Source organism: Daucus carota, chromosome 8, assembly GCF_001625215.2.
Source record: "Daucus carota subsp. sativus chromosome 8, DH1 v3.0, whole genome shotgun sequence".
Taxonomy (NCBI): Eukaryota; Viridiplantae; Streptophyta; class Magnoliopsida; order Apiales; family Apiaceae; genus Daucus; species Daucus carota.
Window position 1 is genome coordinate 17,206,501 of NC_030388.2, and position 13,470 is coordinate 17,219,970.

A 13,470-nucleotide genomic window follows, 5' to 3' on the forward strand; every position below is an offset into this window, starting at 1 on the left:
GTGTGAAAATATAGAGAAAATGTGTGGAAATTAAAAAAAATTGCTTCTATACATGGATTATTATTAATATCACATATAATGAAGATATGATTAAATTTATATAATTTATTTTTTCTTTATTATGCTTAGTATAATTTGATGTGAAAATATTAAAAGTATAATTTCATGACATGTGAAAATATTATATATTCAAAGTGAAAGGTGGGACATAATTTTTCTCATTTTTGACAGATAAAATGAAGAAGTGATTGTAGCGAAAATAATAAAATTTCTCTTTTATTTTATATTCGACACAAAGATGATAATTCAACACGTGATCACGTAGTTATATATAATATAGTTTTAGTTCAAATAAAATTAATAGTTATATCGTACCATTATGTTACACCGGAAATTTTAGACGATATTTCTATAATATATAAAAATTATTTATAATAATATATATTATGAAATATATATATACATACATACATATATATATATATATATATATATCAATACTATTCGTACAATAATGATTACAGTATAATATAATTATATATATATGGTCGGGGTCAAGAGAAAATCAATTTTTAAAACTGAACTTTAGAACTACTGAGGTTCCGCTGCAAAACCCTAAATTTTAAATAGATTTTCAGGATTTAGATCTAGATCTAAATCTAAATACATGTGTTTTGCATCGTTGTGTGTGTTCAAAAATAATTTCAAAATATAGTACATATACACGATTTTTTTTGCGTTCTACTGCAGAACCCTAATGAATACTAAAAATAAGCTAAAAGTTCTAAGGGTTCGAAGAGGAACATGACCCATTTTTATATTATATTACACGATGTATAATGTTGTGAAGGAATTTGACACTCTTCCATAAAATATGTCACAAAACATGATAATTATCAGCTATCCGAAAAGACTCATAACTGAGATTCCTTAATATAGGGGTTGTTCTGTTGAACACGTTTTGACCGAGTTTGTCAAATTTTCAAAGGACTGGGTTGTCGTAGATGAGTCCACAGTCCTCCTGGATAGTAAAAAATGTGTTTTTCTCAAGTATTTTAGTACTTTCGCCTTCTCTTGAGTAATCAATCAAAATGAATGAGCTACATATCCCTATATTTCGCCTTCTCTCGAACCTGAACATTTCAATGTATCTGAATTTGCTCAGTTACATATATCAAATGTCAGTCCCGAAGTGTTGTTGCGGGGGCGGGGAGGGGGGTTACGACACTACCAGATTTTCAATTTATTTTACAAAATATTAAATTATCTCCGTCTTCGAAATCTGAGTCCACAAGTTCAAGAAATTTATCGTTTTATATATAAAACTTGAGTATACTATAAATCCAACTTATAAATTAGCTACAATGACAATGTCACTACAAAAAATTACTCTCTCTTGCTTCAAATAATTTATCTCACTCTGTTAAGAGTGTGTGAGTGAATGTAGTAGGGATGGCAAACATGTCGATCGAAATGGGTTTGGATAAATCCAAACCCGAATTTGATTTTATTTACCAAAGTCAGACCTTAAAAAATCTGAAATATTAAATCTGAACCAAAACCTATCCATTTTTAATTAGGTTGGGGTTCACAAAATCCCAAAAATTTTCATGAAAAAAATAAGAAATATTTAGTAAAAATAAAACAAAGTACATTATAAATATTTACAAATCAAGGAAATAACTTATAAATTTTGAACTTACAGATTGAGTTATAAGTTGAATCAATCAACCATGTTTTAGTTCGTTCTCAATCCTATTACTCGTATATATATACATGTCTATCGATTAAAATTAAATATTTTTATGAAATTGAATATGATAGTATGAAATAACGAAATGATAAAACTACAGGTTTCTTTGTGTGACAATAATTATAAAATTTATAATTACATTATTTAGATTATAACTCGTCATATTCACTGAATAAACTTTATTGTTACCAACTAGTAATTGATAATATAATATGTATAATTTAGTTTAGTACATAACATGAAGTAGTTAATTAATATGCATAGTGAATAATTATATATAAATATATAATATAACATACTAAGAAGCTCGGGTTTCGAATTGGGTTTAAAATGGGTTTCGGATTTTTGGGTCGGGCTCGAAATAATATGGCCTGCATCCAAACCCTGTCCGAATATGTTTGGGTTTAAAGAAGATACTAAACCCAAACCCGAATCTAAAATCGAGTTCGATAAGATACAATCAGGTCGATACGGATTGGGTATCTGTCGCATCCATAAAATTTGACATCCTTAGTAGGTAGTGTGCACAAATGATACAGAACTACTGAGCAAGAAAATACCTGTGTGTTGTTATTTTTAAATGAAAATAATTAACTCTATAAATAGGCTTCTCTACTAACCATGATTAGGCACCTTACTCCAAGCCGTTGTATGTGTGTATATGTATGGTAACCTGGCGTCATTTTTCTTAGATTTAGAATTAAATCAGAGATTTTCACTTGGCACTAATGTTATGTATAGTAACACACCTTGCGCCTTTATGTGAAGGGATGGGGTACTTTGCGCCTCTATGAAGAACAACAGCCGCAACATTTTTTTTACTTGGTCAATTTCCTGGGGCCACATGTTGTAGCATTGGTTCCTTGTATGCCGCAATATCTAATAACTTACATTTTTTCCATGTATCCTTACACCTGACGCTTATAGAGTGATAGGTTATCACTATTTAAGCACAAAGAATAACCTTTGCCAATTTATTAAATTCCTGCTCACTTGGCGCCACACCATATATGCCCATCCTTGTATATGAGCAAGGTGAGAACAACTTGGTTAAACTCCAACACTTTGCTCCGGTACATATACACGTGAGTACTTAACATTTAGAATGTTTTCTTTGTTAATCACCTTGCACCAAATATCACTTGTATATGTGCAATTCAATTCATTTGGTGCCATAATTCGTCTTGACTTTATTTGTATCCTTTGACTCTAAAAAATTGAATATTTATATGACTCCAATATTTCTTAGAACAAATGTTGACGTTGATTGAATTGATCAATTTGTTTGATTGACAAATACGACGAACAACTTCGTACGTGTTGACCTTTAGTGCACTGGTCTAATTAACAAACTACAAACACTGAAATCGAACTTCATACCTTCTTCGTCAACTAGCATTGATCAGTCTAACCAATGTAAGAAATGTTGTTGATTATCCTCACATGGGGGTAGGGGCTCGTCCTTACACATTAAATATGGTCACTGCTATATCAAACGACTCCTTTCATGATATGAAAAGTAGCGGTTAGTATCACCTCCGACAGTAATGTCAAATCCATGATGCACTTGGATTAGGAGTTAGGTATCATGACTAGTTCTTAGCGGAGTAGGACTCTCCTTCTGAGAATTTGAAACCGTCTTGACGAAAGACTCTCGAAGACCTTAGAAGACTAGTAAATAAGCCATTGGTTGTGGACTTATCTCAAGGAGGCCTATTTCTATTTGAGTTAGGTTTCCCAAATTTTTAGAACTACGTCTGACTTGATCCTTATAAATATATTATATGTAGGCAAATTAAAAGGATACCCAGAGTTGAGAGCGAGAGACCAACCAAATATCCTTTTAATTTCGGTCATTTTAAACACATTTAATCATCATAACCCGACAAATTTCTGTCAAACCACCACCGCGATACACTTTTGTTCTCGCAGTAATTGTTGATTACCAAATTCCTATATTAACAAAGGATAACACTTCTTTTCTAAAAATATATATATATATACTAGAGCAAACATAGGAGTATGACTGCATATGGGGACGCCCGGACGGGTGTAGGATTATTCTTACCTATTTAAAAGCATGAAATCTTTTTGTTATATTACAGCAGACAGAATGATACATTATTTTGGTCAAAGTGAAGTGATTGCATGTTGATCAGCAATCCTTTGTACGTACTCTGACACGCAATGAAACAAATATAAAGAAAATTTCACAACAATAGCAATTTATCATCTCTTTCTCTGGAAGGAAAACACATGTAAATCTACAACGTCACTTTGATGAATGTCAAGAATTCTTCACGCTTCTTAAGCTGCTTTCGCTTGCTGCAAAAAATGAAAAAAGTTGAATTATATGATATTCACTTTAACAGTCCAACATTTGACTCTAAGCGCGAACACCTTGTTCAGGACTTGAAACATGCAAAGTTCTTGTAATATTGTACGAAGTTGACACTTGGACATGTATCACGTTGGACAGTTCCGACCAATTAGATAAGTGACAACCAAAAAGCACCAAAGGGTGTTAAAACTGAACACTTGAATTTGTTTGATTTATTTAGGTGATCAAATCCTAATAAACTGATGTTAGAGTAACTAATTTGATTTAGAATTTTAAAACTAAGCTGAGTCTAACTTACTCGTTTCTTTTCTTCGATCCCGGCCTTAATGAATGAGTACATTGCCACTCCAGCAATTGCTATGGCTGTTCCAATTGCTGTTTGTGTCGAAATCTTGTTACCTGTGGAGATTGATGCATTGTTAGTTGTGAATGTGATATAGTTTTGGGAAAAATGAAACGAAAAACACGAAGTTGCAAGAAAAAGAAATAGACATTACCGAACACCACAATTGAGAAGCCAATAACAAACACACGTTTCAACACATTGCCAACTGCATGTGTAAGGGGTGCCACCCTTTCGAGGGTGTTGGTTGCCAACTGTGAAACAGATAAAGAGAAATTTGTGAGCATGGCATAATAATCTATGTTGCTATTGTGTCCGAGAACAGTTAACTGTCAGGAACAGAGGGAGCATAAATCAGTATGAAGGGAGGCAAATCATAATACCTGATTGTAGAGATGGTAAAACATTCCCACCCAAAATAGATCTGTGACGAATTTTGTAAGGCCTACTTTAGCAATAGCATCTGAAAAACCAGTCTTAAGAAGTACAGGGCCTTCGATCTAGACAACCAAATATCTAGAATCAGAAATTTGTAGAATAGGAATGACTATTGACTATCATTCTCAATTCTCCAAGAAAACTTTGCTTACAATAAGGGCCGGTGGTATACAGACAATGAGCGCGATGATGGAAATGTAGGCGTACAAGTTAGTACTGTCCATGTCAGTCTGCAATAGAAACAGCAGCCATGAGAAAAAATGGCTTCAAATCATCTACACATAAAGAATCTATAAGCTTTATTTTGAAAATAACCATGGCTTTCTTTGAGTATATGCTCCTGTAAGTGAAGGAAATGTTCGAAATCATAGCACTGATGAAGCCCAACCAATTAAAGGACAGTTCCGTCAGTGATGCCATCGACACACCTGCATTCAGTGCAGAGTAAAATCATGTAGCAATATTGTAGCTCTCTGATAGCTCATATTTATTCAGGCCCAAAATAACACTACTTCTTTGGTTGTGTAGCTTCTAACATGACACTTGTTTTTGGATAATTATATTGGGTGGCCTTGTTTACTTTTATATATCCTTTTGTGCTGTTGATTATAATGGTCATTGTATGTTATTTGCACCTTTTCTTTTTTATTTTTTAAACTAGTTTTCGACGAAACAAAGAGCAAAAAGAGAAAATTATATGGATTTGATTCTTCTTGTGTTTTCTCAGTGACGAACTTGATTAAAGATTTAGCACGAGCAATTTTAAATTTTAGAAAAATACACAACTTTTTCATTTAGCTCTCCACTACATGAAATGGCATTCAGCCAAAAACAAGAATATATATTAATGACCTTTTGCCTAATCCCGGGCTGGACTGTCTAGTTTCAGGCTTGACTTTCTAGTTTGTAATTACCATATGTGATGCTTAATTAGTGGACCAGTTGTAAGTTGGGCTTTTCCATTACTTAAACGATACAGTTAATAGGTAGAAGAAATAAAATAAATTAAAAGTAACGACTAGATCAACACAGAGCATAGTTGAAGTTCATTCTTTCCTAAGAAGTTTTTCGAGCCAAAAAAAGCAAAAGGGGCGGGGGGCATACCAAGTACCACAGGAGCCAGTGATAACCAAAGAGTTATGGGAATTGACTGTCCAAGTATGAACTGAGAAGCAGCAGCATTAAAGAAAGGCTCCAGAGCTGATTCAGAAAATATAATGATCATATTAAATTTGAACAGATGTTGTGTAGGAATGCATAGCTATTCCTTATTGGGAAAAGCATATCAGCTCCATGTGTTACATAAATTCACTTACCTTTGATTGTATGAGTAAACGACACAGCAACTGCTGCAAATGAAATGTTGCTGGTCACATGACCTAAAGCATGGCATACGGCAACTGGGATAAGCAACTTCAGGAGGTCTGCATCAATAGGCTAAAAGAATTCACCAGCAACAAAAAACTTACATGTCAGTACATTACAAGTCTGCAAATATCATCATATCATACATTTGCATACTTCAAACTTTATAAATGGCAGAATCATGTAGTCAACATTCCATATAGGAAACGACCCATATCTTTGGATAACTAATATGGGTTATGAATATCTTACAACTTGGGTTTCTGATTATTCAAGATATAATCCTGTTAAATAATGATCCAATTAAGGTCCCCGCTTAAAACCTCAAGGTTTTTGGGGAGTTGGTTACCTAACCCAACCCGCTCTCTAAATTTTCCATCAACTCCAATTTCTTGGTACACATCATTGTGATTCTTCGAAAGTGAAAATAACTTAAAATTTGCCTTAGCATCATATCATATTATGCTAAATGACATTGAAAACACCTTGGGATAATACTACATTCTTTATGGCATCAAGTCCTTTTTAACAGCCTTTAAAAGATAATGTGCATTATGTAGATATTAAGAAGTGGGCTAAATACATTCAGTTTCTATCAGGATCACAATTTTTATTAAATTTCAGCAAGAAATATGACACGATAAATTTAACAATGCAAGTTAGTTTGCCAAGGAATTTTTACTGCAGCGATATATATTTCCACAAGTTAACAATTTCTGACAGCCCACGTAGAAGTTGAAGACCATAAAGTTGAAATAATGCACTTACAGCCCTCTTAGGTAGACCCACAGTCCAGCTCCCCAAACAGTACACCACACCAACAGCCAGATGAATAACAGACACAAAGCTGCCCAGAAAACAAGAATTTCCATTACCACATTTCCTCATCTACGCCTCATACAAACACCAAAATTTCTATCCAGCACTTTCGGACGTTTAAATCATGATATTTGAAGCTGATTATTAAAAGCGAATAAAATTTTGATATTGATTTATAATTAGTTTCATTGTTATCTTCGTTATTGAACGGAAATCTCATGATCCAAAGTTCCAAACAGCTCCCGTGGTATAGTGTAGTGTATACTTAAACGCAGAAAACGTGTTAGCTAGACAAGTGCATTGAAATACGTACTAAGGATAAGGAAAGTAATTGTAGATCTTCTTGTTCAGTATGTTGAAGATCACATTGAGAAAATACCTGCACAAATTAAAATAACCACCACCAGTTAAACATTTATATTCAAAATTTAACGAATCACACAAATCTCGATAAACATTGTGCTGTAAAACTTAAGAACTACTATTAGTTTTGCTTCAATGTTACCCTATCATACTTAATCTTATTCACAAAACATGGCTAATGCAATACTTTAATAACGAATATCATTTAGTTTTTATTGAGAGAAAAACTCTTAAATAAGTTACTGAACTATATTTTACGGTTAAAGCGCTCTCTCGTCCCCGATATATACTACTTAGAGGAACCAAGGGAGTAATATTAGGACAAAATTATCGAATTCCGACAGAAACTCACCACATGAAGAAAAAGAAGCCAGTGACAAGTGCAGGATACTTCTGGAAGAACCCAACCGGAGCCATAGCCTCCCTGCACACGTCACCAAAATCCTGGTCAGCCAAAACAAAAACAAATACATTCCGAGCCCCGGGCCCGGACTCGAGCCAGTCCGGGCCCGGGGCTCATTCAAACCAAGCAAACCAACCTCACCCGCTGGAATCACTAGACGAAGCAGCGCTAGCAAGCACTGACTTGAGATTTCTTGCGGGAGAAGTTTCAAGCAGCACAGCCGGACGAAGCTGCCTCCCCCATAACAGGTTCCCGCCGGCACTCACCGCCGTGTTCGGCGTCGCGGCGGCGAAGGTGACGGTGGCGTTGAGTCTACTTGCTTGAGGCCTGAGCCGTGGGAGCCCAGAGATTGTGGCTGAACCAGAGAGAACTCGTGACTCCATTGTGTGTAGGTTTAGAGAGAGAGTGGTGTGAGAGAGTATATTATTTTATTGTGTGTAGAGGGAGAGTGTGTAGTTGAATTAACGTGCGCTGGGAAGGCTATCATGAGCCGGAGAAGGGTATATTATTGTAGGGAAATCTAGTTGTGTGTGTGGTGGAAATGGAACAGAAGCTAAAAGAGTACACATTGATATATTTTTCAACATATATTGCCAGTTTAGTTTAGATCAGGTGTGAGTTGTAAGTATAGATCATGTAGATTGTGATTTAGATTAATTTATACTAAGATGTCGTCTTCATCGCGGTTAAGGTGTTCGATTTATGATCATGAAAACTCTTAAAATCGGAATGTCGAATTCAAATATTACCGCGGTTAAGGTGAGTGCATTATAAGAATAAAAAATCTGTATTCCTTAATTGACTTATAATTAAAAAAAAAACTATATTTCTTATTAACAAGAGAAATATGTGAGAATGAAATGCGTGATACCTCAAATATCAATATCAAATTCCGGTATTTAGCAAAAATAAAATAAAAAATATCAAATTCCGGTTATCACAATTTATTTATTTATTTTTCATATCAATTAACATATTACGTTTTCTATTGTTTTAAAAACACAATCCTTTTTAATATATGCTAGGGAAATTCATCAATTTAATTGTCGAATTTGTAAGAAAATCTCCAAAAAACTCCTATAAATAGGTTCTTAAATCCAAAAATAAAGAATAAGAAAAAAAGTTAAACTTTCGGTAGCTCTTAAAACTATAGAAAACATATTCGTCCTCCTCTATTTTAAGAGCCGGCTCTTAACTTATTTTTATAATAAAATATTTATTTAAATTAAAAAAAATTATATTATATTTATTTTGAAAATGCTAGTGTAACGAGTATGTCTGGCACAGAATGTCATGAAATACAGGGGAGAGAGTGGGTTGGACAAGGGGATAATAATCTTATCCAGAGAAATGAGAGGCTATCGGGCAAGGACTGGTCTTGTCCAATCCACCATATATCACATATCCCTCCATAATCCATCCTTGTAATGCCAATTGTAAAAGTATGCTGTATCAAGTATTACTGCATCTATCTCTTTTTCTTCATCTTATTACACACACACTCACTGTCATTTGGGGCGGTAGTCAATAGTCATGGCATGAACATGTATAATACAACTTCATTCCTTGACGAAAAAAGGACGTAAATCAAATGAAAACGATTATCATTAAGTTGACAACGTATATACGCACTTTATAATGCTTTTAACTGATTGGCCGGATATCTATCCGGATATTTTGTTTATCCTCTTCGGCACTATTACAATCAATAGGGTGTTCTCTATGCCCAGTTTAGCTTTATATTGTGATCCTACGTTAAATAATTTTGATCATACCGGATAAAAAGAGAGCGGGTACAGAATGTACTAATGATCATAGTACAGGTTGAGTGGAAAAATGTCGGGTATGAAAAATTTTAGTACGAGATAATTTTTTGCTAGGTGGTACTGTAACATACAGAGCTGGATCTAGAAAATTTAGTAAGTGGAAGCAAAAAATTACAAACAAAAAAAATGCTCTTTAAAAACAAAATTTTCAATTAATGAAGAATTATTTTAAATAAAATAATGAGCTAAATATATAAGTTTATGATAAAAAAAATTACACAAACTATTAAAACAGCCTTCCATGGCTGCTGAGACACCAGCACAAGATTTGGAGTCAAAAAAATAAAATTTAGCACGGGGAGTCGATCTCGAACTCTTACCACTTCTAAAAAAGATCCCGACTAAATCATGGGAGCAAAAGCTACATTTGTTAAAATTTATATAATAAAAATTATAAAATCATTAAACCAATCACAAGTTTCTGGGAGCAAGTACTCCGTGTCCCTCCACACCTGGTAGCAAAATGAATATCAAAAATTTATGGTTAAATTGTACTATATTATTTTTTTCGCTGAATATATAATATTACTATAAGCATGTCCCAGACTGGATTTCAGATCAAATTGTTTAATTTGATGGAATATAATTTTTGAAAAGAACATAATCAGTTTAAATTTCAGTTAAAATTTCATCAAAGTCTATGAATACCTGTGGATCTAATCCTGTTTCCATTCCGAAAGGTAAAGGTAAATTCGAGAACGTTTTCCCCAAAACATAATATGCGTGGTCTATTAAGCTTTACACATGTAAATTTACCAAAATACTGCTGATTTGCACCTTTTTTTTTTTTTTTTTTTTACATTTATTAGTTTCATTTTGATTAAATTCTGGATTCTAGGAATTAAACCTAGAATAATAATGACTCATTTTATTTTGACCATAAACAAAGAGTAATACTAGGGACCTCAAAATTTGTCCCCAAATTCTTTTCGCAAATGACGTGGCAGACATGTGGCGGATTTTAGTTGGATAATTTAGTGCATAAAGGGAGTCCCGTTATTTATTAGTATGCGTGTAGCCAATCACACATTGCCACATAGAATTGAGGAAAAATATTGAGAACAAATTTTAGGATAATTAACATTTTCCATAAGCAAATGAATTTAGACACCGACTAATAATTTCTAATTTCTAAACTTAGTAATGCATGATATCATCTCTTCGTACAAGTTCGTAATATATTTTCACCATTGCGTCGGCACGGGTTTGTTTGAGAAAAATAAGAATAAGATTGTGAGAGGTCTTTTTTCAACTGAAAATTTGCTCAACAAGAAGGAATGTCATCATAATTTTGCAACTAAAGGCCCAGCAAAACCCACAAACACAAAGGTAACCGCTTCTCGTGAGGCATGTGTAGGCTGCTACCACTAAAGGAGAAATGGGATTTGTATGCTGGTTTTAATAGCCTTGTAAATTTATTTCTGTTATAGCCAAATTTGGCTAGGTCCTTGTTGGGCCGGGTATGTACTTAGTTTAACTAAGAAAGACATGAATTAGGCTAAGAGTCCTATATGAGGTATCGGGACGCGCTCTCCTGCTTATAAAAGGAGGACGCGACCGACTCTTGAAGACACCAATCTGAACGGAAGGACGCAGCCCTCCGTGGCGTGACTAATCCGCCGATGTTTTGTGAAGAAGACGCGCCCTCCGAGTCACAAGAAGGGACGCCTTACTTGAGAATGTTGATGGAAGGACGCGACCGACCCTCCGTCCACCCTGTTATGGCCAAAATTGGTCATGGTGTTGGAGGAGGGCGCGCCCTCTTCGGTGGTGACCGAGGGGCGCAACCCTTGTAAAAAATTGACCATGAGATGAAGACCAAGGGCGCGCCCTTAGCGGGACGATCCCGTAGGCGCGGCCTTCGGATATTAGAGGACGAGTCTGACCTGTTGTTGAGACAACTAATAGGACAAGACAGCGAAGACAAAGGGCGCGCCCTCAGGGGTCGCGCCCACATGTGAACGCATTGTGTGTGAGGATGAGTGAGTCTCAGTGACGACCCTTCCGAGGGATACGAAGACCACCCTTCCGGGGGATATGAAGACTAGTGCCAGGCTCATCTGGAAGTTATCAGGCTCATCTAGTAGTTCCCGGGTTACGACCGGGTGTGATCTATAATCCCCAATCTTGCTATCTGCCGGGTTGTCCTCGTGCGGGGGCTTGTGGTGATCACGGTTGTAGAAGGCCCTCAGGGGTGACATGAAGGCCGATCATATGTCTGGGTCCTATATTCTGGTGAGTTAACCCTCATTGGGGGACTGAGACGATCGTGTAACTTGGCTCCTTATTTGCCTTACCTCTTAGTGAGATCCTTCACTAAGGGGGAAGGGCGCGCCCTACACCTCAAGGAACTGGTCACAGCTTTACCAGACGTCTCCTCCATGCTACGAAAAGTAGCGGTTAGTGTCATCTCTCGTAGTGGAGATGATGCCGTATCCGTGATGTACTTGGACTAAGAGTCTGAGGTAGTTGGCCTCAAGGCTTAATTCTAACTGGAGTAGGACTCTGAAGGCGTTGGACGTCTAAGAGATAAGTCACCACCTTAGGGTTGGTCTTATCCCCAAGAGGCCTAGTCCTGATCAAACTAGGAGTCTTGGTTAAATAGAACTACGTACGGCTTGATCCCCTATAAATATAGGGGTACGTAGGCACATTAGGGGATCATGAGTTGAGAGCACGTGAGACCAACTCAAAACCCTAATCTCAGCCACCCCCTTAAACACACAACCACCGCACTCCGGCAGCCAAAACCACCGTCGTGGATCTTGATTCCGGCCATGAACCTCATCTTTGTTGATTACCAAATTCCTCTATCAACAAATTGGCGCTAGAAGGAGGGGCTATTCAAGATCTTCATCTTAGGAGGAAGAGATGTCACACGACGGAGATTCGCACATAGAGGAGGAGCGTTTTCCGGCAGGGCGATGGCTAGAGCACAAGAGAAGAGGAGGCCTTCATCTAATTCTCCAGAAAAGGATGATATCTCCATCAGGAGTTTGAAGGAGGACGATCATCAACGAAATTCTAGGAGGTAACCTAATTTGCGAGCAGGGTTTTCTGGACCGGGGAGTCGTCGAAGGATGCGATTTTCGGAGACCTGACGCGTTCGAAGAGGGTACGCCTCCCCCAGACGAAGTACACCTCCCTCTGACAGGGTACACCTCCAAGAGATTTGGTGTCCGACTACCACCGTGAGGAATGCATTCCCTGACATCGCCGAAGAAGGTGCGCCTCCCCCTGATAGGGCATACCTTCAGGTAAGATTCTCACAACGCTTTCGCATGTTATTACTAACAAGTCTTTTGTGGTTTGAGCCTTTACGGGAAGGAGATCGCCTCCTTGGAAGCCTCAAAGGTTTTCTGAAGGGGCGTACCCTCCCCAAAGCAAATGATTCGAGGTTCGCGAGAGGCACGTGTTGAAGGTCTGACCGCAGATGATGATATGAAAGGAAAAGTTACGAGCGGGGAGTTATTCAAATGGAGCGAAGCTTGAAAAGTTGCAAAGGGCGCGCCTCCCCCTAACAGGGCGAGCCTCCAGGTAAGCTCTACTCTAAACCTCCTTGTTACTGCATTCTCTAGAAGTATGGCACATAAAAGACTACAAGTAACGTGGTGTTCGACCACCACCATGAGGGATGCACCCTTTAACATTTTCGAAGAAGTCGCGCCTTCCCTTGCCAGGACGCGCCTCTAGGGAAAGTTACTGGGGGCGAGCTATTCAGATGGAACCTAGCTCGAAAAGTCGTAAGGGTGCGCGCCTTCCTCTGACCGGGCGCCTTCAGGTAAATACAAAACCCCCTCGGTATTTGGTTCCCTAAGA

At 36.9% G+C, this 13,470-nt stretch overlaps 1 protein-coding gene across 1 annotated transcript; it reads right to left on the bottom strand.

Annotated features, from left to right (window-relative positions):
* Window positions 1-3,802: 3,802 nt before the first annotated feature.
* LOC108199757 (triose phosphate/phosphate translocator, chloroplastic) lies at window positions 3,803-8,455 on the bottom strand. The gene is made up of 12 exons (XM_017367719.2): window positions 7,967-8,455; window positions 7,775-7,846; window positions 7,373-7,438; window positions 7,009-7,087; window positions 6,192-6,312; window positions 5,980-6,075; window positions 5,191-5,303; window positions 5,028-5,105; window positions 4,821-4,937; window positions 4,592-4,691; window positions 4,393-4,493; window positions 3,803-4,078 (listed from the first exon to the last, which is right to left on the bottom strand). The coding sequence occupies exons 1-12, from the start codon at window positions 8,206-8,208 to the stop codon at window positions 4,061-4,063; spliced, it is 1,203 nt and encodes a 400-aa protein (XP_017223208.1). The 5' UTR covers window positions 8,209-8,455; the 3' UTR covers window positions 3,803-4,060.
* Window positions 8,456-13,470: the final 5,015 nt, after the last annotated feature.

What these genes read in the sequence shown, in the direction of transcription:
- LOC108199757 (XM_017367719.2), bottom strand. Translation starts at nt 8,208, where the DNA reads ATGGAGTCACGAGTTCTCTCTGGTTCAGCCACAATCTCTGGGCTCCCA. An exon ending in TGGGTCTACCTAAGAGGGCT is followed by an intron (nt 6,313 to 7,008) that starts GTAAGTGCATTA and finishes GAATTCTTTTAG; the next exon opens with CCTATTGATGCAGACCTCCT. An exon ending in CTTCTCAATTGTGGTGTTCG is followed by an intron (nt 4,494 to 4,591) that starts GTAATGTCTATT and finishes CAATCTCCACAG; the next exon opens with GTAACAAGATTTCGACACAA.